The sequence below is a fragment of the Drosophila mojavensis genome, unplaced genomic scaffold (genome assembly GCF_018153725.1).
Source record: "Drosophila mojavensis isolate 15081-1352.22 unplaced genomic scaffold, ASM1815372v1 contig_36, whole genome shotgun sequence".
NCBI classification, from domain to species: Eukaryota; Metazoa; Arthropoda; class Insecta; order Diptera; family Drosophilidae; genus Drosophila; species Drosophila mojavensis.
In genome coordinates, this window is record NW_025318858.1 from 21,842,138 (window position 1) to 21,866,447 (window position 24,310).

General features: G+C 35.3%; 1 protein-coding gene across 3 annotated transcripts in view; it reads right to left on the minus strand.

Moving 5' to 3' along the window:
- Nucleotides 1–8,558: 8,558 nt before the first annotated feature.
- Nucleotides 8,559–24,310, minus strand: part of LOC26527527 (putative neural-cadherin 2) — a 182,567-nt gene continuing 166,815 nt past the window's right edge. For 2 of the 3 annotated variants that reach the window (XM_015165708.3, XM_015165709.3), the window contains 6 exons: nt 21,650–23,583; nt 21,349–21,519; nt 15,987–16,228; nt 9,404–9,631; nt 9,155–9,328; nt 8,559–9,077 (listed from right to left, as the gene is read on the minus strand). In XM_015165708.3, coding sequence (XP_015021194.1) covers nt 8,833–9,077; nt 9,155–9,328; nt 9,404–9,631; nt 15,987–16,228; nt 21,349–21,519; nt 21,650–23,583 — 2,994 coding nt within the window. In that variant the 3' untranslated portion in view covers nt 8,559–8,832. The remainder of the gene's footprint in view (nt 9,078–9,154; nt 9,329–9,403; nt 9,632–15,986; nt 16,229–21,348; nt 21,520–21,649; nt 23,584–24,310) is intronic. The other variant, XM_015165710.3, reaches the window with a different exon arrangement.

Sequence of the window (24,310 nt, forward strand, 5' to 3'; positions counted from 1 at the left end):
ATATATTTAAATTATATTAAATAATATTTATAAATTATAGTATTAATAAATTAATTATTGCTTTAAGTATATTATAATTGGAAATAGCTGTCGAAAAGCTTGTTATAAATACATTTCCATGAAAGAATTAATTTCAATATAACAACTTGGATAGTATAACTCTTATATAATATAGTACAAACTGTGCTTAATCCTGAAAAAGTCAGCTATTAAAAAAATGTGATTAATAATCATTGTAAGTCAGCGTTAATTCTCCTAAAGCTAACATTTGCCTCTCACATCATTATCATCTATAAATAGTAATGTTAATTATATTATTAAACAGACCACATTGATTATCAAATATGATAGCTCTTATAATAAATATCAACTTATATTGGCTTTTCTGTCGAATAGGCACAGGCGGCAAAGTTAATCGACAAACAAGCAGAGCGATAGGTGCTTCAAGCAACTAATTAAATTTGATGCTAATGCGCGAATTTAGATGTGCTTAAATTTAATAAACCGAAACGCCAAATGTCCCCGCTGGGGCACCGCTGCTCCCGTTAGCCAGCTGCAGTTGGCGCACGAATCGGGCCAAAAGGCAATTAGAAATAATAATAACAAAGGCCAAATGCTGTTTTCCAATTTCAGCTAACTAATGCGTGGCGCACTGAGCTGGGATTTATACGCCGGAGAGAGGGCGGGAGAAACAGAGAGAGAGAGAGAGGAAGTGAGCTGTTGAATTTATCCTATATAATGCATAAATATTTGTGCATTCGTTATGCCATAACGTTGCGCAATAAAAATAATTATAATTAAATAAAGTACAGCAAAAAGTAAGCAAATGTGTGGCTGACTAAGAGATACCCTGCATTAAGTTAATCTTTGAAATAGTGTATGTGTCTGGTAATTAAACTGCATACACAAACATACACACACACACACACGCACCTGTGGGCTTTACGATGAGAAATATAAGAACGAATTTTGTAATTTTTACTGCGTAACCTATGGACAACAAACTATTTAAAATAATAATAAGCCTCTACCATTTGTACCTTACTAGATAGTTGCGCTCTTACGAGCATTAGATAAAGAGATAGACTTAGCTAGGTCGGCTGATCCAGAATATAGGTTGATATATGTCAGAGCTTACTCCTTTTATATCGAGTCTAAATTCTATGCAGCTTCTTTTATGTATATTACTCCCACTTACGTAGGCATGACATGCCGACTCATTCTCCAAGCCTCAATCGGAAGCCATGCTAGTCTCCCACTCCCTTGGCCTGCTGCCAACTTGAGTAATACCTCCACTGCTCTAAGAATAAGGAGTTAGACGTTAGACAACTCTCAATTATTTTACAATACCAAGTCACAATATATTCGACATATATATTTTGATAGTCATAGTACATAGTTACATAGACATTGTACCTTTTATTATACCCTCAATCATTTGCAATGGGTTTAAAAGAAGTCAGACATATATAAATAAAATTTGCATTCGAAATATATATATTTATATATCTATGTATATACATTGCCTTAATTAAGTCAATGATATTTTCCAGTGCATATAGAAATTTTGCATAAAAAATAAAAATAAGTAATATACTAGTATAAATTCAATACAGTGGCCATACGCTAATTGATACATTGAGAGCTATCAAAATCAAACAGCAGTTATTGAATTATAGTTGAATAAAGGAGCAGATTCAAATCAATTCAATAAAAATAAATATTTACGGTAGTCACAAATAACTTTTAATAAATTTCTTAAAATCGAAATAAATAAAATAAAACTCGTTCAACTTGTACTCACTGTGGCGAAAATGTTAAAAATATAGCAAAAACAAAAATGCAATAAAAAACCAACATTAGCATAATTTAAATATGGTTGAAAGCATTAAAAATACATATGATAATGCTTAAATGCTCATTTACAAATTTCTGAATGGGTATATTAGTTTGCGGCAAAGTAGTTTGTCATATTTTATTTTTAAATTTCTATAAAGACTAATAATAATAAACTAATTATAGACTAATTATTATATATTAAAAGTTTCAATATCTAATCAAATTTTCATAGAAGTGAACCGTGAGAGAGTATTAGACAGTCGGCTACTTCCGGCTGCCGCATACTAATTTGGTTTTCCCTAGCATGCATAAAGTTAAATATAGTCAAAATAAATATTTTGCTCATCATATCATCAAATCCTTTGTTTCATTATCCCACATTAGCGATTCATTTTTTGCTAAAAAATTATCTTGATATTGATTGACTTCACTTCAAAGCGTTTTATTACAATATTTTGGCTGAAAAGTTAAGTTCACGAATAAAAAATTTTTCTCTTGAAACATGTTGAAATATGATATATATGAATATGTATATGATATATATATCATGACTCATTTGCCTTCTCCATCTGCATATATATTACTACCATACCAAGACAGTGTGGACACACTTTGTAAATACCATAAATTAAAGAGCAACATCCAATTGCTATGTGGCTTGGCTTTGGCTTCGGCTTGGTCTCCCCTTCTAATTGTTGTTATTGTTGTTGTTGGGGTTGCAGCTGCTGTAGGAGCTGAGCGCCCACCAATTAGCAGATTTTTGAAGTAAATACAGTTTGCCCTCTTCTCCGTGTTTCATCTTCGGCATTAGTGTAATATTCTGCTTGATTCTAACGGTTACTAGAGCAACAACTATTGTTATAAATATAGCCTGTAGTTGAGGTGATTAATTTTTAATTGGGTTGGCAATATCAAAGCAAACAAGTAAGAAAGCTCTAGTCGAGACTGCTCGACTACGAGATCCCCTGAACCCTTGGAGCAATAGATATTTCAATACTTTTTCGCGACTTTCAGCTTACACAAAAAACACGCACACACACACACACACACGCACGTACGCACACACAGGTATACATACACACACACGCATACAGACACACATACACACACACACGCATACAGACACAAACGCATACACACACACACATACACACACACATACACATACAAGCAACCACGCATAAACACGCATGGGCTGCAGTGTGCGCTTACTATGAGAACTTAATTGTTTAATAACTTTTTTTATGGACGTACGATCTTCATGAAACTTTTAGATTATGATTATAACATGAATATGCATGTAATTGCCAAAGCACAAGTCTCTAGTATTTGAAATACGCTTTTTACAAAAGTGAGGGTGAGGGGGTGAATTTAGAGGTGGGGGGTAAATTTTAACAAAAACCGAAACTGTATAAATTGCATATAAGCATACATTAAAAATTTGGAGACTCTAGCAATAAAGGTGTAGAAGATATAATTTTATAACTGGGTTTCGATAAGGTTTTTTATCGATAAAAAAGATCGAGATGAGTTATCGATTTTTAATGATAAACTTGATATGCGCGCTGTAATTACGGACATTTTAAAAAAATTTGAAGTCTCTAGCTCTTATATCTTCTGAAATCGACGCGTTCATACATACGGACAGACGGACAGACGGACGGACGGACAGACGGACAGACGGACAGACAGACGGACAGGGCCAAATCAACTCAGCTCGTCACCCTGATCAAGAATATATATACTTTGTGGGGTCTGCCACGCCTCCTTCTCCCTGTTACATACATTTCAACAAAACCATTATACCCTGATTTCCCATTGAAAATGGGTTCAGGGTATAAAAAGGGTACGAATAACTCCACAATATTGTATCTTTTTTTTTTTTTTTTTTTTTTTTTTTTTTTTTAAATTTTAGTATAATAATTCTAACGGTTACTAGAGCAACAACTATTGTTATAAATATAGCCTGTAGTTGAGGTGATTAATTTTTAATTGGGTTGGCAATATCAAAGCAAAAAAGGGTACGAATAACTCCACAATATTGTATCTTTTGTTTTTTTTTTTTTTTTTTTTTTTAATTTTAGTATAATAATTCTAACGGTTACTAGAGCAACAACTATTGTTATAAATATAGCCTGTAGTTGAGGTGATTAATTTTTAATTGGGTTGGCAATATCAAAGCAAAAAAGGGTACGAATAACTCCACAATATTGTATCTTTTTTTTTTTTTTTTTTTTTTTTTTTTTTTTTAAATTTTAGTATAATAATTTTATATAAAATGTATATATGTACGAAAAATTCAAAATATATATATATATAAAATATATATTTTTAGATTTACATACTCATTGTTACTATTTATATTTTTTTTACTCAATAATTTTTTTTTTTTCTCTCTTAAAATCAATAATAGTTTCTTTTAAAATATATTTTTAGCTTTACATATTTGATTTCGTTTTACATTAAAAAATTGTGGTATTATTTATTCATGAATTTATTGTTTGGCAATAATATAATTTTAGTTATATTAATAATTAATTATTTCTGATACAAATGTTAGCTTTTAATATTATCAAGGTGAAACTTAAAATAAATTTTTAAATGTTTTTTTTTTTTTTTTTTTTTTTTTTTTTTTTTTTTTTTTTTTCATTATTATTATATTTCAGTTAATCTAAATTTTCGATTTATTTGAGCAAATCATTCCCCTAGACACTTAAAGGGTATAACAAATCTATCATCGCTTGACTGCTCTTAGTTATGCTGCTTTGATTTCTACTTTACAACATGAGCATATTTGCTACACGAGAAATGTATATATACTGAGTACTCTGTGTGTGGGTGTGTGTGTGTGTGTGTGGGTGTGTGTGCGTTTGCTCTGAGGCCATTATAGTTGGGCTAAACATTATTGGAAGTAAACTCAGAGCGCTACAAGCATTGGTATTTCTGAAGTGTATCAAGGCATGAGTTGCATTCAATAATGCCTTAAATATTGTTGCTATTATATCCTGGCTAACCAAAATCTGTGGCTAAAATTTAACTTGAAAATGTTGATGAAATATTTACAGCTGCTTCTGACTAACGGGGCAATGCACTGTTAAATTGAGTAAGGAAACGAGATTTCAGTTTAAGCTAGAGGAAATTGGATGCAAACTCTTTAAATGATTTTTAAACCTTTTTAATTTATATACTATGTCTATATATCATATTTATTTATTTATATATATTTATTTATTTATACATTTTTATATAAGATATTTTTATATAAGCAGAGAAGCATTGAAATATTTTCTGCTTTATTGTGCTTTATAAAGCATACTTGAAATAATATTACTATTATTTTTATTGACTGTGAGCTAGAAAATGATATAGATAAATATGGCAAAAGCAAGCTTAGAATGGAACAATTCCAATGTGGAGTGCTTTGGGCCAAGGCGGAGTTAATACGGATACAATGGATTGTTTCTTTCGTATGACAAAACTATGCCAATGACATGTGTCAGGTTTACTAAATTCTTCTTTGTACTAATGACAGATAAATAAATATTAATATCTTTGTATATTAAAAATATCTACTCCATCAGCTTCTAAAAGAGGAACTACTCTCAGTTTAAGTATATATGTATATACATATATATATATATGTAATAATACTTTGGTCTGCTATAGGAATTATAAAATGATGTTTTCCAGCAACAATCCACACCTAAGCCAACCACATAGACAAACACTTACACACACACACAGACACATAGACACTTACAACTACACCCACACTTTGCATTTTATCTGTAAACTAATTGCGGCTATCAATTTCATCAGCAAATTTTCGTCCACTCACTCTTATTTCATATCGATAGCTAAAAGCTGTCTCATTTATTATGCGCCTCAAAAAAAAAAGGAGAGAAAGAAAATATATTTTTTATCTGAGCAAATCACATCTAAGGCAAAGACGCAGGGGGCGTGGTTGCCGACGATAAGGACTTACACTGCGGCCAGACGTTTGCAAAAAAAAAAAAAAAAAAAAAGAATAATAATAAAAGCCGAAAAACCTTTAAGGGTCAGGTTAGCCTTTTTTTATGTCTATAAGTTTGCAGCTCTATTGTCGCCCAAACGTCCTTCGTCCATTTTTCTATTCCTTTCGTATGTATGTGTGTTTGTTTGCTTGTATTTGTGGCATAAAACGCAATGCATGTTGTCCTGTCGCCTGTCGCATGCTTCGTTGAGTTTTTCAAGCTTCACAGACGCTGAAAGTTTTCTATTTGCAATGCTCACTCTAGGCACCTGAATGGGGTATATTGTGGGTCTAGTTCGTGAAATTTCAAATGAAAGACAGCTTATTAAAAAGAAACATTGAAATTATCCTTTATCAAGCAGTTTTTGCCCCTTTAAACATGTCAAAATTCAATCGATTTTCCGTATGTAAATGAATGGAGTATGCCGGGTTTTACCCAAAAAACTGACGGGAATAGTCTGAAAACGGTTATGGCTTGAAGTGAAAAATATACTTTCAGGCTATACGAAAGTATAGTATATACCTTCACACCATTCGAATTCAATTCTATAGGAAATAAATAAACATCATCATCATGGACATACAGGGTATTTCAATGTTTATCAGCTGCTAAAAATCTCTGAAATAAATTGTATAAAATGATGCTTGGCACCCTTTTTGACACCTTTAAATTTGACGCCATATTAAAGTAGCTGCCGAGTCCAACGGAAATGTTAGCCAGATTCCTATGATTCAAGGATCGTTAGTCAGCCTCAGGGTCAGGCAAGTGGAATGGTTTCGCATCACAATTGACTGGAGTAAAACGAAATGTTTAACATAGTTCAGTTTGTATGTTTTATTGGCTTTTATTAGTTTTGTTGTTGGGGGTTTATTGATTTTTAAAAAATTATGCTTATACGCTAACTACTAACAAATTGTCCATTAACTAACGTAAATTTAATTAACATTTGGTATTCGATTTGTTTTTGTTTTTCTTCAGAAATTTCATTTCAATACATGTTACAAGATTATTATAATTTTTGCTTATTTTTATTTTGTTTTGATTTATTTTTAATTTTAATTTATATATATGTTTCTTTATATAATTTAATTTTACTTTTTTTTTTTTTTGGTTGGGGGAAAGGGGATTTACCACGTGTATTTGCTAGTAAATGCAGAAATATGGATTTTTTGTATTTTTTTTTTTTTAATTTAATTTTATTTTTTTTGTTATTCAACTGGGTTTAATTTAAATTTAATTGTAGTCATTTAGTCTAGTAGTTGGTTTGTGTTTCTGTTTCTCGTTCTTTTTCTCTGTCGTTTTCTACGTGTAACTTTGCCTCTCTACTTGGCTCATAATTTAATATTAAAATTACACATAAATTATTATATACAAAATTATTTTACAGTTTTTTTTCAGTTTAATTTTTTTTTTTTATAGAAATTTTTCTTTTTTCTTTTTAGTTTTAAATTTCACCAAAAAGTTTATTGCCTCACCAACATAAACTTTTGTGGCCACGTGACCAGCCAAGCAGCCAAGCACCAATGGCCAGGTGCAAAATCGTTTCGCAATCGGAGACGTGCCTCGGCCCCGCAGTCCGGAGCTGGAACAGCCGGAGCTCGGATTGTGTTGTTCTGCGGCAAATGTCTGGCAGGTTTACTTACGTGCTAAATCTGATGCCATTTATTATACAGGGTGTGGGTATATGTATGTATTTGACTAACTGTATCAAGTTTTATAAACTCTTTTAAATAGTAGTATATCCATAGTACGCTAGTTCATTTATTTTATTTTTATTTAACTTGGTATTTTGCGATTTATCAGTTTTGGGTCAGGTTTTAGGAAAGGGAAAGGAATTTAGTAATGTGAAGAAACGAAAAGTAAAGTAAAGTTGAAAAACGTATTAGACATATCAGCACTATATCTTATGTAGCTAAGAAATATTTATGCTGGCTTTGAACTAGTACTATGACATTTATATTTGAAATGACTGAACTCTTATACATAATTGAAAATCAAAAATAATTTCATTTTATTTTCTCACCTTAATTTTTTTTTTTTTTTAGGTTTTTTAATTTTATTTACTTAGAGTAAAATGGTTTTGTTTTCCAGTCTATTTTTGATTTAAATTCCAACGGTCTTAAGTTTTTTTATTTTATTTTTTATGTACAGATGAAGTTAAACGAAGCGAATAATTTTGAAAAGATTATTAAAAATAATAATTTGAATATAAATATTTGTAGTATAGTTTAAATTTGCTTAGAAAAAAAATTACTCTTGAAAATAATTAAACTAATAGATTTATTAAAATTGATTTGTAGAATTTTGCAAACTATTTATTAATGTTTTCATTTTTTAAATATTTTTAATACAATAAAAACTAATATAGGAAACCTAAATACATTACAATTAAAATTAAGTAAAATATATTTTTTGCATAAAAAGAAAAAAAAAAAAAAAAAAAAAAAAAAGAATTTACAAATTTTTTACTAAAAATTATTAAAGTAGTTTTTGTACAAAATGTACTTAGGTCGAAATAGAAAGAAATAGAAGTTCTCTCTCATGAAATTGTTCAAATTGAGAAAAGTTCAGTACAGTTGAATAGTTTCAGAAGCTTAAAGGCTTAGAGAAATACATTCTTTTATTTGTATATGTATTTTCGATAGCTATTTATATAAATTTATATGTATTTGCTATTTGTCAATATCTATGGAGAAGTTGTAGTAGTAGTAGTACACGTAAAGGCTCTGCTTTAGTTTAATTCGTATTTCTGGCTTACAAACTAGCTTAGGCTAACATGCACACACGCACAGATACACAGACACACAGAGAGGCAGACAGACACATATACAGATGTATTAATGGAATACTTAAGTTTTGTTAGTTGAGCTGAAATTGCTGCACAATCCACATCTACATCCACATCCACATCCGTTTCCATATCCTGGCATTACGCTTACAGCTGAAACATCATTTTTAGCTACAACTTAACTATTTATTTTTATAATACAACTTTGCCGACTTCCGTCGTGTTGGCTGCACCACTGCCACCGCCCGGTCCAGCACCGCTGCCCGTTGCCACCACGGCCAACGCATTGTCCACGCCCACTTGAGAAGGCGACGGCTGCTGCTGCTGTTGCTGCTGTTTGGCTTTCGCTTTATCATGCACGTACATCGCGGCAAGGGCATTGAAACGTGGACCCCAATTTTGTAAATAGTTAAAGTCTTGATTCTCATCGTCGGTGCCTGCAATGGGCATGAGTGGTTTTATGTCAGTGTCAAGGTATTTTCTGTGCTTCTTTGACGCTCTGCTCTATGCTTACCTGATGCCAAAGAGCTGAGCGATTCGGCAATGCTGCCGCTGCCCTCGAACGTGAAATTGCGCAGGTCGTCGAAGGGCGGCGCATTGGGATCCTTGTCGATGCGCTGCTTGCGCTCCTCCATCAAATAGGCCACATTCAATTCCTGCCCAGGCGGCAGCAGTGTCATCACAGGATCTGAAAGCAGAGAAAGATTTCAAATCTGTCTCTATCTCTCTCTCTCTCTCTCTGTATCCCTCTCTGTTTACTCACATATAATGGGCATCTTGCAGGCGGCTATGTCCGGTGGCATTGTGCCGCTCTGCGCACTGATTGGTATTTGTAGTGGGGTTATATCGAATGCCGTCATATCATCCTCGCCGCCGCCCTCGTCCTCGTAGCTAATCACCGTTTCGCGCACATCCTTTTCCGTTCCGGAGCGTTTCTTCTTCTTGGTGGTTTTACGTTTGCGATTGTACAGCACGAATATCAATGCAAGAACTGCAAGTGAATCGGAAAATTTTATTGAAGCATTGTTAGAGTTTTGAGTTTGCTTCAATGTTGCTTCTCTCTGAAAAGCTTTGGCATTTTTCAGGATTTCGTGCAAACATTTTGAACAATATTTTTTTTGATTGATATTGATATTTTGAATTTTATGTTATGAATTTGAAGTAAGGAAAGGAAAGGATAGGCTATTAGGATTTTTTTGTTAGGATTAGTTTGCAAATCTATTTGTATTTAGTCACTCAGAAAATCTCAGCTATCAATAAATTAACCCTAAAAAGGTATTTTTTACACTATTATTAATAAAAATTAAATTGATTGCTTTACTAGAATAATTAGTTCAGCATTTATACTTTCGCTTAATTTTGGTTATCAAATGGGTTTCTGGTTTTTTTATTCTCTGCCAAAGTTTCTTAAAACTTTATAATCAAAATAAAATAACGAGCATGCCGCAAAACTATCTTCTATTAGTTGCCAATTATATGGTGGCAAAATCCTTTATCCATTAATACTTAAAGTTAACGGTTAAATAAATTAGAAGTTCGAGAGATACTTTGCGCTCTGTAACAGAATCAGATAATGAACTAGTTTTAGTTGGGGGCAACTCGCAATGCTTGATAATTGCGAGACTAAAATTTTGCGCACAGTCAAAAGGAGACACAAAAAAAAAAAAAAAAAAAGAGAGAGAAAGAAACATGTAGAGAAATGAAAGAGACGGCGTACACATATGCGACATTCCATGGCTGTGAGTAGTGCCAGCTAGTCGGATTACCAGATGAAGAAAAACAACGAGCATTTCGACTGTACAGAGAAAGTTGTTAAGTTCTTTCGTTTTTGCCGGCTCTTTGGCTTTTGGTTAGAGTTTGCTTAAGCAGCATAAAGTTATTAATAAGTCTCATGCTTGCCGATTCCTTTGGCGACATTTTCTGTACTCATTTTTTTTTTTTCCTTATATTTATTTTCGCTGCTGCTATAAACAAGCAACTGGATGGGACGGGGCGTGGCTCTGTGCGATTGCAAGTGCATTTTATCATTTGCGCTTCCGTTGACAGCAATATTAACTTGGCTGTTTGGGAAGGCTCAGCAAACATGACAGTCAAGTAAAAATAATTAAAACTCTGGGCAGCTGGCTGGCTGGCTGACAGTTAGGATGCGGGTTTGCTCTACTTTCTTGCTGCCCTTCTCTACACTTTTGGTTAAGCGGATTCATTAGTTGGTCCACAATAACTGGCAGCTGGTCGACAAGGCAGCGCCTAGCCGAAACTTGGCCCAAAAAAGTTCATTAATAATAGTCTAGAGTTTAAACATTTCAGCACTTCAAAATCCAGCAGTCCTCATCACAGCGCATGCTAGTTATCATTACAGTTATTATCCGCAGAACGCTATTAAAAACAGGAGTATTCTATTAAGCTAATACTCTAAACATCCATTATCATTAGCAAGCCTGTACAGTGGTATTTCGTTGACGTTTGCCTTTCATGTATACCCAGTAATTTGTAGGTGTTTGTAAGGCTTAATCACATTTATCTTGAAGTTAGAAACCAAATAATTTTCAACGAACTTTCTATGAATCTGTAATAATCAGCTGATCACAGATTTTTATTTTGATAAATATCGATTAAAAATGATGTTTTAATGCGATCTTCGGAATATCTAAAATTTACAAAATTAATATGGTCAGGGAAAAGTTTTGAATACATGATAATAATTTTTATATAATTTTAATTTTCTTCTTGTGCCTCGATGAAATTGATTTTTTAATTGAATGTCTTGCCAAATTTGAATTTAAAATTGTATCTTCTTGATCTGAGGTCTCAAGTCAGTTTCTTTAACATATCTTTATATATTATGTTGTACATCGATAAATATAGATTTTTTAAAGATTTTAACAATACATGGATATTAATTTCATAAGGATACTACTTCCTGAACATCGATAAATATCGATTTCAATCTCAAGCTCAGGTTTCAGTATAAGAGCCCCGCGATATCTTGTGCTTCGATATTTATCAATTTGAAATTCAATTCGGAATATTTGTATGTGCTTAAAAAATTTACAAAATAGAGAAAGTGTTAGATCGATTTTAATCGATTTTAATGCCTGTATGGCAAGAATAAATTCTCATAGTCATAGATATATAGGACCCAGGACACAAAACTGAAGACGGAACTCACATACTTTATAGCTACCATCAAATGTCGATTAGTATCATTTATCAGGCAAGACAAACATTTCCAATAAACAAGGAGTATGTATCAAGCCTGTCTGCTGAAACGTCAAAGTCTTCCATGCTACCTTTTCGATTGCCCTTTCGCAGCGGCGCAAAACTTTGAACATTTTTCTCTAGATTTAATTAGCATCATTAAACGTAAATGGAGTTGTTGTTATGGCCACAGCCACCACCAACGCCACCGACACCAGGAACACTACCAACACCACTGACATTTCGACATCCTACAGTCGACTTTTACTTTTTTTTTTTTCCTAATTCACATTTTTGCCCTACCGGCGCTTAGACAGACAGATAGATAGACTGGTTGGCAGGCACGCAAAAACTCTGAGAATCGTTCCAAGCCGTTAACGGCGAGCGCCGCATTTCAATTTAAAATTTGGTACTTGGGGTTAGTTGTGCATAAAAATGGCTGTGCTACAGCAACAGAAGCTAATCAATGCCTGAAAATTTGAAGAGAAAAGTTTTTAAAAGCATTTAGGAAGGGGTTTTGGCTTCCACTGAAGTATTAAAGAGGTAAAGATAAAATATTTAGATTTCAAATATTGAGACTTTAAATATTGAGATTTTTGACATTGAGACTTAAAAGCCAAAATACAAAAAAATAAATAAATAAATAAAAAATAAATAAATAAATAATTATATATAAATAAAAACAAATATTAATAATAATAAAAAAAAAATAATAATAATAAAAATTAAAAAAAAAATGAAATCGAAATTTACGATAAAAATATTTTTAAAAATTAATATTGTAATTTTTAACTAACAAAAAAGTAAAAAATAAATAAAATATTTTCATAAGATATAATTTATAAATATTTTAAATAACTTCTACAATAACAAATAGTTAATTATATTGAAAGTCACAACATTTTTTTTTATTATTAATTAAAAATAGTTTTAAGGCAATACATAAAACTCAAGAATATATTTTAAATGTTCTTTAAAAATATATATTGAAATTCTTCCGTTTTTTTTTTTTTCTTTTTTATTTATTTATTTTTTTTTTTAATATATATATGTTTGAAAATTTTGTAAATTATTAAGTTTAAAATCTAAATTCCATTCAATTTAATCAATGTTTATTCTTAAAGCCTTTCCTCTTTGTTTTTTAATATTTTTTGTTTAATTATTTGAGCAACGAGATCGAAGAAACAACAAAAAATTGTACATTTAAACTTATTTTGTGTTCTCAATTTTTTATTTCTACTTTTATCTAGTTTTATTTATCAATTATAACAACATTACAATAGTATGTAGAATATCAAAAGGATATCCGAATGTTTCCTTTATGTCTTCAAAGGGATATGGGCCATCGACACAGAAATGGCCAAAGCTAAGTCCAAAGTAACGTTTTCTCATTTTCTCCAATTGTTTGTGTTATTAGACCATTGGGGTCAATGCCGGGTCGAGCATACACACGGCCCACCCAACAGGGGACAATGGAGTCTACGAGTTAGCGTCTATATCCAAGAATAAACAAGAATTGCAAGGAAGCGAGCGGAGGCTGGGAGGAAGCACAAAACTAGTACACTTGTAAAACAACAAAGCGTGTCCTGTTCTTTGGGCTCCTTTGTTTACACTTGGCTACAGTGAACACAAACACAAATACCCACACACACACACACTCACAAACGGGGGCTTAGTTTTTCTTTTTCCAGCTGGCAGAAAAAAACTTCTCATGACCAGGTCGGGTCAGTTGCGCGGCATGGCAAAAAAGCTCATCAGCAGGAGGCAGCGATGTTTTACTTTGTATTCCTTTTTTCTTCACTCTCATTTTGTTTTTGGGTTTTTTGAGCATTTATTATAATTTTTTTTTTTTTTGCTTTTATGCCTGCAGCCGAGTCCGTTCCCTTCTCAAATTTTATGCCAAAATACAGTTCAGCGATTCTGAGATTACAGAGAACCGAGCACTGGGAAACGAATGGGAAAGCACAAAAAGCGTTGACTGTAAATAATGTTAGATAATTATTTAGTTTGTTTTTGTCTTTACGCCACTTAAATGCATCTACAACAACAAAAACAACAACAACGACTAATAAAAAGCAAAGTGCCTACAGCGAAACGAGCTTGTTGTCAGTTTCTTGAAATTTTCACTTCATAAACGCGGTGTTTGCGTGTGTCTGTGAGTGTGTGTCAGTGTGTGTGTGTGTGTGTGTGTGTGTGTGTGTGTGCGACGAGCAGCTTCGGCTGTGCGACAGGACATTCGTTTGCGTTTATTTATTGCGCCTATTTTGCGGTTTAGCGGTTTTATGGCCAACGCGGCGTATGCGTACTGTGTGTCCAGCCGGCCCAACTGTGTAATTAGCTGGCCCGAAGCTGACTAATTAGCTTAAGGTTGTTATTGGTGTTGCTGTTGTTGTTGTTGTTGTTGTTGCTATTTACCATTGTTGTTGGTGCAACTAGAAACCGCACGCCTTTCGCTCATTAAAACCAGCCCTCCTCCGATTATGTGCGTGACACAGCCTTCCTCTTAAATATGCCTTTTAAATAAATTGCCTACGGGCAGTAAGACAGAGAAGGAGAGTGAGAGAGGGAGAGCAAGCAAAATCTCTGCTCTGGTTTCAAGCACCAGCAAAAAGAAAGCTCAGCTAATTGAAAATCCTTTTTGGAATCGTAAAATGAGTCGAGCAGCGTGCAAACAAAAATAAACTGTCGCACATTGCGTATACGCCAGCGCGTACCATTCACATTTGCTTGACTCCCTCTCGCACACGCTTTTTTACTCTGTTCTTTTGTTGCCCCTGAACATTTTGCAAATGACCAAATCCAATTTACGCCCGCTGCAAAGTCCATTAAGTGCCAGTGCGTTCGCAAGAGCACATAGAGTATAGCTTCAATTGAAATCAAATGAAATCTTGGTCTAAAGTAAAAACCAAATCCAGCAAAATGGCTAAATGCCGTTTAGACTTGGGCAGCAGTAGCATTAGCAGCAGTAACAGTAATACCAGCAGTTGCTATATAGAGTGCTTTGAATGGGAATTGGATTTGAGTTGAAAATAAATTTTATAGAATTGAAAATGTAAAAAAAAAAAAAAAAAAATAGTTTAACGAAAGTTTATGAATTTCTATTAAATATATATAAAAATTAAATATGCACATGCGAGTATAAATCTATCTTTTTACAACAACAATATTGGACCAAATACATTAAAATTAAATTAATTATTAATATAAAATTAAATTTGTATCGAATTTTCAAGCATTTTAAAAATTGTGTACATAAAAATTAAAAAAGTACTTGAATGTATATAACAAACATATTTTTATTTTTTGTAAAAATAAATTTTGTTTCATAAACTATGAAAATAATTTAAAATATTTTGTATTTATCAAATGTTTTTGCTTCTTGAATTTAAATTAATGGAAAATACTGAAAAAATGGGCAAATCTCTACGGATTTAGATCCATTTGGGTATACAAGTTCTTTCTATTTTAATCTTTATTTTTTAATCTCAGCTCATTTAAGCTAAAATCGTATTCAGTTTTTAGGCCAAAAAAAATATATATATATATAAATAAAATAAAATTAAAATAAAAATACAAATAAAAGTAGCGGAAATAAATGGAAAGTAAATGTTCAGCATTTTTAAATATTTTGCCAAAATGTTTTTCTGACTTTTATTTTTATTGTACTACATTTTGTTGTGCACTTGTTAATTAGCCACGCTGGCATTTCCATTTGGCTAACAACGCATTCTGTTTGGCCAGGAAGTGGCAACGGCAGAGGGGCGAGAGGGCGTTCAAAAGTAAGCAAGAAATGTGGCACTCTGTGCGCCTTCAGCCCGCCAATGCAAACATTTGTTGATTTTGCGCCGTTAGGGTGTGGGGTTTTTTTATTTTTTTTTTGCCTGCTGGGATTTAAGTGCAGCGCGTCCAACCTACTGAAAATTGCATTTACATGTAAAAACAGACAGCTGAAAGCACGAGAGAGAAAGGGGTGGAGAGAGAGAGGGAGTCTAGGTTATGTAGAGGGCACTGCGGATGCGGCTTAAGCCGCTTAAACTGACACACATGCATGCCAAATTGCAGGAGCTTAGCGAGAGAGAGGACCCAGCTGGCTGGCTTGGTTGGCTGGTTGGTTGCCTTGGCTGTGGCTGTCCCGTTACAGTACTTACTCAATATGATAATCAGGCAAACGAATATGGCGCCCAAGGCGCCCATGCTGAGCTTCAGACGCTGTCCCTCCTGCACCAGTTCACAGTTCTCGCCCCAATAGCCCTCGGGGCAAATGCAGCGATATCGCAAACGTGGCTCCAAATTGATGCACGTGCCCCCGTTCAGGCAGGGCATGTCCAGGCATTCGTTGCGATCGACACAGCCCTTGGTATCCGCTGACATGATGCGTCCCTCGCTGCACCTGTAATGACAGAGCAACGAATGCAGTCAGAAACAGAAACAGAATTAGAGTGAGAGAAAGGGAGAGAGAGAGAGAGAGGGCAGGGAGTGTGAGAGAGGAAATAAAGTTCTAGCGTGTCGTTTGTAAAATTCATGTTGTGCATAACTTTTTAAAAGCTCGCAACTTTTTGTTTCAAACCAACAGCAGAGAGAGAAAAAATAGTTGGCCAGTTGCTGCTGTAGTAGAATTTCCCAGATGCCTATACCACGATGCGCGACCTTTCGCTGCGCATTAAACGTGTTAGTTCCGTTGGTCTAAGTCTCCCTGGCGAGCGTACTCTATGAGGGATTAGTTTATAGTTTCTGAGGGTAATCACAGTGCTTTAAAAATTTATATGAAATTATTTAAATATTTAGAATGCAAGCTTAAGCCTCATGCTGATGGTTTCGTTTTTCATAATTAATAAATAATAATTAAAATATATACATATATATTTTTCATGTAAAGTTCCGTCATATCTTTTGCTAATATATATATATAATTTAAATTGAATTTTCACAATTTTTTTTAGGACTTTAGGACTGAAAATAAAATGCTTATATTTTTATTTATGAATATAATATAAAATTAAATCGAACTAAGGGTTCAGCACTGGCAGCCGGGGACTTCGGCTTGGATGTATATATTTTCAAGCTCTTGGTCATAATTTAATTTACTTGCAAGAATTTTCTGTTTTACTTTAATATATATATATTTTTTTGTCAAATTAAATTTAATTATAATTTTTTTCTAGCTTTCCAACATTTTCTGCATTTTATATAAATTAAAATTTATAACTTACATATCTAACATTTTTGAATAAATATCTATGTATATTTTTCAATCCCCTGTCTTAGGATTATTTTTTTTTTTTTGTATTTCATAACAGAATAATTTATCTAAATTTGATTTATTTTGTTTTTATTTTTTATTTTTTTTTTTTATCTTTGTCCTGTTATAGCCGTCAATACTGTTACATTTTCTTTTACTTTTTCATTTTCATTCATATTTAATCACTCATTCCACTTGCTATTTCATTTTGATAATTAAATGTCTTTTCCCATTAGTTCATTTTACTTTGGCTTTCCCTTTGCTTTCCACTAGTTTATTTCGGTAAGTTCTAGACTTGCTTTGCCCACTTATTTGTGCCTCCTTTCGTGTTCTTTTTGATTACACCAGGTCTCTTTAGAAACACATCTTTGCAGCTCACTTTACTTTCTTGTTTCACTTACTCATTTCGCTGACTCTTTCATTGATTTTTCCCTATATCAATTTTCTTTTGACTTGCTGAAGTCAATTGCTCATTCCACCGGCTAATGCCACTTTTTCATTTCACTCTTTCAGTTTTTCTCATTGCAAGTTGGGTAAGATGCCTATTTGACACTTTCTACATTTCTCATTACCTTTCCACATTCCAAATGCTTCTCGCCCATGTTTCTCCTACCTGTTTATTTCACGTCTTATACTTTTCCCACTCCATTTGCGCTTCCCACTTATTTCTGCCATTTGGTCTTTGTTATGTCGCTTATTCCTTTCACTCGTTCATTTCATTTGCTATTTTTTCACAATTAATATTTCCACAACTTTCTATTACCTCCAGAATTGACAAAAATATAGCATATAATATTAATAATAATATAGCTTTTAAGTAAATAAATGTTTGTAAATATCTATTTAGATTAAGTTACCAATTAGGTAGCGGTGCGCTAAACTGTAAATAAATACATTTTATAATTTCTCTTAAAAATAAACAACTTTCTACTGCATTTCTCTCTGTACTTTGCCAGCTTATATATCCTTTTTCAATATTCCATGTTAAAGTTGTACTTCTTTTTCCATATTTAACTCAACAATTTCTATATCCACTTGATCTTTCCAATTTGTTGTTTGATTAGCCTATTTTACTGCCTCAGTCCACTAACTTCATTAACATTTACATTCAACTTTGTCAATTTCTTGAAGATTTTCATTTCCTCAGAGGAAACTCATTCGAGAGAAAAAATGTTTAAACCAATCGATTTTTGATACTTAGAAGAAATCAGAAATCGTTTTCTATATATTGTCATATTAATATGCCAAATATTTCTTATTAATGTGTTGTCATATTTAGTATGTCAAGGATGGATTAATATGTCAAATATAGTCTTGTTTCATATGCCATATATTGTTAATACAATGCCATATATTGCCATATAATGTCATATTTATATGGCTAAGCTAACATATAAATTGCCATGTATTGTCATATTTCATATGCCGCATATTGTCATATTCATATGCCATATATTGTCATATTTATATACCATATGTCATATTCCCTACGTCTTATATTGTCATATCACATGTGCTATACCGACCGCCTGCCTCAGCCCTTACTTGTCATATACCAATGTCCTGTATAAAATATTGTCAATTTTAGTCTTAAATGTCCACTATAGATTTGCTATATTTTTTTTATAAGCATCATATGTTTATTCAGATATCTCATCACTTTCATTCCATATATCTCTATGTCTAAGCCCTTAGTCCACTTTTCATAGCTTCATTTTGTTTGGCCACTTAAAATTTCACAAATATTTCAGCATTTAAAGTTTGCTACATTTCAGAATTAAGACAATGAAAATAAATTACAAAATAAAAGAACATTTAATGTTTCCTTCCATCCAACCATTTCTCTTTAAAGCCTCTTAACACTTGACATTAATTGAAATACTTATGAATTGCTCAGTTTTAAATACTTTTAACTTCCTGTGCGCTTTCCCTTTTGCATACAAACACACGCACAATTGCTATTTGGGTCAATTCAACATATTAAAAAAAGTTAAGTGTCGAGACAGAGAGAGAGAGAGAAAGGCAAAGACTGCGTGAGTGCGAGTGAGACGGCAAGTGCAAGTCCAACATTATATTTCAGCAGCTGACACGATTCCAGCAGCCAGCGAGTGCACAATGAAATTCGAATTGAGGCTAAAAAGCAGGCATAATTTATGGCACATCGTGGACGACGGTCCAGATGCGGACAGGTGTACGCTGTATGCACTGGGCCCTGGCTCAGTGGGTTGCTATTTAAATTTGCTTAAAGTGCGAACTCCTCAATTCGTCTTACAAATGGGAGCAAAGCAGCTTTTAGCAAAAGTAAATGGAGCACGAAGCTGTTGGCGATAGCAGACCAGCAGAAGCAGCTTGGCAAAGGTGTCATGATGCACTGCTGCATGGAAAGGGAAGGGAAGTGGGAGGTGGTAGGTGGTAGGTGGAGTGAAGGGACGATCAGGTAGAGCCAAGGGGCTCAGGTCTGGCGTCTGTTTGTACTCAGTGTGCCTCAAATGGAGTCACTCGGCAAAACTAATGATGTGGAAAATGTGCTCGCTTCGCCGCCCGGAGTTGCTCGTCTGCTGTTTGGTGTTGCAAATGGCAGCTGCCATGGGCTGCAGTCGATGAAAAGGACAGACCGAAGCCCCATCGAAAGTCGAAAGCGAATGCAAATACATTTTATATATAGCTATACATATACATATATACATATATATATTTTCTGCGGTGTCGTGCTTGGGGAGCAAAAAGATGAAGTTGGGCGTTTCTCTGTCAGTACATGCTGATGACAATTGATATTATTTGTTGTGCGCTTGCCTTGCGATACGTTTGCTCTGCCATCAGGCAGCAGGTGCGCTTGAATATGGCTGTGGGAATGCGTTGAAAAGTTGATGCCACAGTTAATGGAGAAATGATGTGTATCGCATGCATTACGCTCAGTTGGGTTCACCCCCTTCATTGGCTGACTGTTTGTTGTTTTTGGTTTTTTAGCTGTCTGTTAGAAGTAATGTTGACTTTAAATGGGTTGGAATAACCAACATTTTGCTTGTTGCAATTTTTTCTCTATGCTTAAATTTCTTGCACATATTTCTATAAATTTGTAAAGCATCTTAATTTTGTAATTTCTTAAATTTTTCAGAAATGCACTAAGGCACATTGCAATTGTCCTCAGCTGAATAAAACTAAAAAGGCAAATAAATAAAATAATTATTTTCACTATATTGCAAATGCAATTTTGACTCACATTCTATATTAATTTTAAAGCCTATGAAATAAAAGTAAAAATTTACTTTTAAGCTTCTTATCAATTTCTAAAAAGAACAAAATCATGTAATTTAATATTATACATTAATACAAAATATATAAATAATTAAAATTTAAAATAGCACATTAAAATCAAAATAGCCCAATCGTAAAATTAACTAAGTAAGAAAATATTAGAAAGTAAAATTAAAAAAAAAAAGGAAAAAGAAAATTAAAATTACGCTTATATAAAATATAGAAATAGAATTTAAGTAAAATGTTTAATGCTGTAAATAAAAAAATAAATAGTTATAACAAAAAAAAAAAAAAAAAAATAAATGAATAAATAAATAAATAAATAAATGAGAAAAATAAATAAAAATAATAACGAATCAAAAATTTATAAATATCAAAGATATAAATTAATTAATAAATGAATTAATAATAAAAATAAAAACCAATATAATCATTTCTTTTTCGTGATAAATATATACACATACGTAAAAAAATAAATAAAATAAAAATAATTAAGAATTACATTAAAATAAAAATGTATATATCTTAAATAAAAAAATTGTATATCAAATTTTTAACGAAATAAATTAAAACCTTTATGAAATTAAATTCAAGTATTTAAGTAAATATTTCAAAGAGTTAAGCGCATTACCTAAATTTTAAAGTAAAAAATAATATCGATAAATGTTCCAAAAGCCTTTATCCTAGTCTATCATTGAAATACTGGCATAATGCCAAAGATGAGAATCGCAGCAGTCGAATGAAATTTAATTTTAGCATTTCAGCTGCCAATTAGAGACTTGAAACCAAAAACGTCGAGTTGATTGAAGAACATAGCTCGATTTATGGTTGAGTGATGTGCGAGCAGGTGCAACAGCTGCAGCTGGGCCGAGCAATTAGTGTAGTTAGGGTAAAACACAATTGCCATTACACACGCCACTCGCACACGCACACACACATACACACACACACACACACACAAAATGCGTGTAGTGGAGAGAATGCCCGACCTGGGCAATGTGTGAGCATGTACTTACGTGCATTCGTATTCATTCCACAAATCGACGCAATCAAAGGGATCCGGGCAGATAACATTGGAGCAGGGCCGATTCGATGGGCAGTTGCGCTCCACATTCCGTGCCATTGTCGCCTGGCCCCATTGGGTGCCATTCATGGCCGGTGGCAGCGGCAGATGTTTGCCATCCAGCCTATTTGAGAGTTCGTGCGCCACAAAAGAAATGAAAATGTGCATAATTAGCAAACAGTTGAGCTAGCTAGAGCTACGAGTGCGACCAGTGGTAGTTCTAGTCGTAGTCGTAGTCCTTCGTTGATTGCTACCTGATGTCGTCCAGGCAGCTCCTTTGGAAGTCCGATTGCACCTCAAACGTTTTCACGCCCGTATACTCAGCCTTGCCGCCCGCATAGACGCCCTCCTGCTTGTCAATGCTGAGCCACTGATGGCCCTGGTAGTGAAAGGATTCATTGTAGCGCCGCGACTCGCCGCCGTCCAGCTCCATGATGGCCGCCGAGCCATACCGACTGATTCGCACCACATGCCACTGGCCATCGTTGACGGCAATCGCTGTCAGCGCCAGCAGCTGCTCCTCGTTGCGCAACGAGTTGAGATTGTAGCGGAACTGCAGCTGTCCGCGGCGCAGCTCCAGTATCGCATACTCCCGCTGATGCTGATCGCTGACACGGAACAGCTCGCCGACCTGCTCCCGGGTGCGAAATCTCAACTGCAGCTGGGTGCTAAACCGATCCGGCTCGAAGCTCAGCGCGAACTTGACATAGCTCTGCGGCTTGAAGGTGGTCGGCACGGTGGGCACATTACAGCCCGGCCCCATCCAGCCGGGCTTGCAGTGGCATTTCGCCTGCACCAGGCTGGCCACACAGTTGCCGTGCTCCCAGCAGCGGGCCGTGTGCTCCGTCTTCAGGCAGACCTCGTCCGTTTGCGGGCAGGCGGGAAAACTGTTGCGTGCGAGCGCCGGAAAGGCGAGATCATAGTGCTCCGAATTGTGCACCACGTTGCGTATGCAGCCATCGAAGCCCTTCGAGCTGAAGGCATATTGCCAATTATACAGGGTCTGATCGAAGTGCTGCCTGTAGAGGCCGCCCAGCTGCAGTGGTTGGTTCAGATTCAGGGTCTCGGCAAATGGTGGTATCTGACCGCGTGCCTGGCACGCATTGTCATCGAACTCGGGTGCGGTGCCATCCTCCAGCTCTGAGACTAGGGCGGTGCGACAAAAGTCCACCACCATGCGCACGTTTTCCGCATCCCAAAAGATGTCCAAGCGATGCCAAATGCCATCGTCCAGCGTCTTTTTGCTCTTCACACGCAGCTCCAGGGTGCCGGAGCCAAAGTCGATGAGCAGACGCGGATAGCCCTGTTCCAGTTCAATGGCTATGAAGTCGCTGATTACGCTCTCGCCCGGCTTGGGCGGCACAATGGGCCCATTGTAGAGGATGAGGCCGTTCGGCTCGCGTGTTATAAACTCAAGGCTCAGATGCGACTCGCCGCACAGCTCCAGCGGCGGATACCAGGCCCAGCCGTTGCCCCGAAAGCTGCGCGTCGACTGCTGGCAGCGCGGACCGCCATAGCCCACGGGGCAGGCAACGCAGCGCGGCCCGTTGCGCGTCTCCACGCAGCGTCCGCCATTGAAGCAGTGATGCGAACGACAATTATGATCCTGGCCACTGAAATTTCTGGCACGGCACACGCACTGTGCACTCAACTCCAGCCGGACGCCGACCAGAGCCGTGCGATTCACGCTGACCGTGTAGGGGCGCTTGCCCAGCTCGGTGCGTGAGCTGCAGGAGCCAGTGGGACACTTGCCACGCCCCTCGTGCAAGCACTCGTCGATATGCACCATGGTGATGTTGAGGCCCACCTCCTGTTCGATCTCCTCGCGATGCATTTGCACCACACCATTGAGACGCACCGCCTTGAAGTACGGCTGCTGTGTGGCTGAGCGGGCGGCGAAGTGGACATCGGTTAGCGGATATGGCGACTGGGCGCGCAGCTGGACGCTGAATACGTCCACATTGTCGCGATCTGTGTAGAGCAGCTCGGCCAGCTTGTTGCGAAAACGTTCCAGCTTCGATGGTTCCACCTGCTGCTTCAGCGGATTCCAGGTGCGCACAAAGTCCTCGTCGGTTATGTGGGCCAAGCGCATGGAGCCCGCCTGCTGCACCGCCTCTGCGGTAATGTCGCGCACTGTGACGCTCAGATTCGCTGGGATATCCTCCTGACCGTGCTCACGATCGTAGACCTGAAAGCAGAAAGTGACACATTCAATTTATTATATAGTTATTGTACGCTCTACTCTGACGATAGTTAAGCGATAGATGGCAATAGCGATTTACTTATCTAGATGATAAATAGTTGATCGATGATTGATACAGGGACAATAGATAGATAGAAAAATAATGAATGGGCGATAAATATGCGATAGATAGACATAGATGGCCGATAGATGTGCGATAGATTGGTTGATTGGCGATAGGTAGATGATAGCTAGCAATCTATCTATATGATAGTAGACAATTGAATAGAATGATGAAAGGAGTTAGGTAATAGATTAAGCCTATTTAGAAAATATATAGACGATGATAATAAGGCAATTGATGAGTAATAATTTGCCGTTAGATTGACAGTGTAGGGACATTGGATAGATGATATATAGACGACAGATTGGCGATAGATGATCGATAGGTGATCGAAGTGCGATAGATAGGTGATCGATATTTGATAGGAGATTGAAGAAGGATAGATGGGTAATAGATGAGTCTATTAAGAAAATATATAGGCGGTACATAGGCAATCAGTGTGCGATATATGAGTGATGGAATGGTGAGATAGATAGATAAATAGATAGATAGATAGATAGATAGATAGATAGATAGATAGTATTTTATATATTTATATAGATAGATAGAAGGAAGAGGTAGGCAATAAAATTGGTATTTGAGATTAAAAGACACGAGAAAGGCCCAATA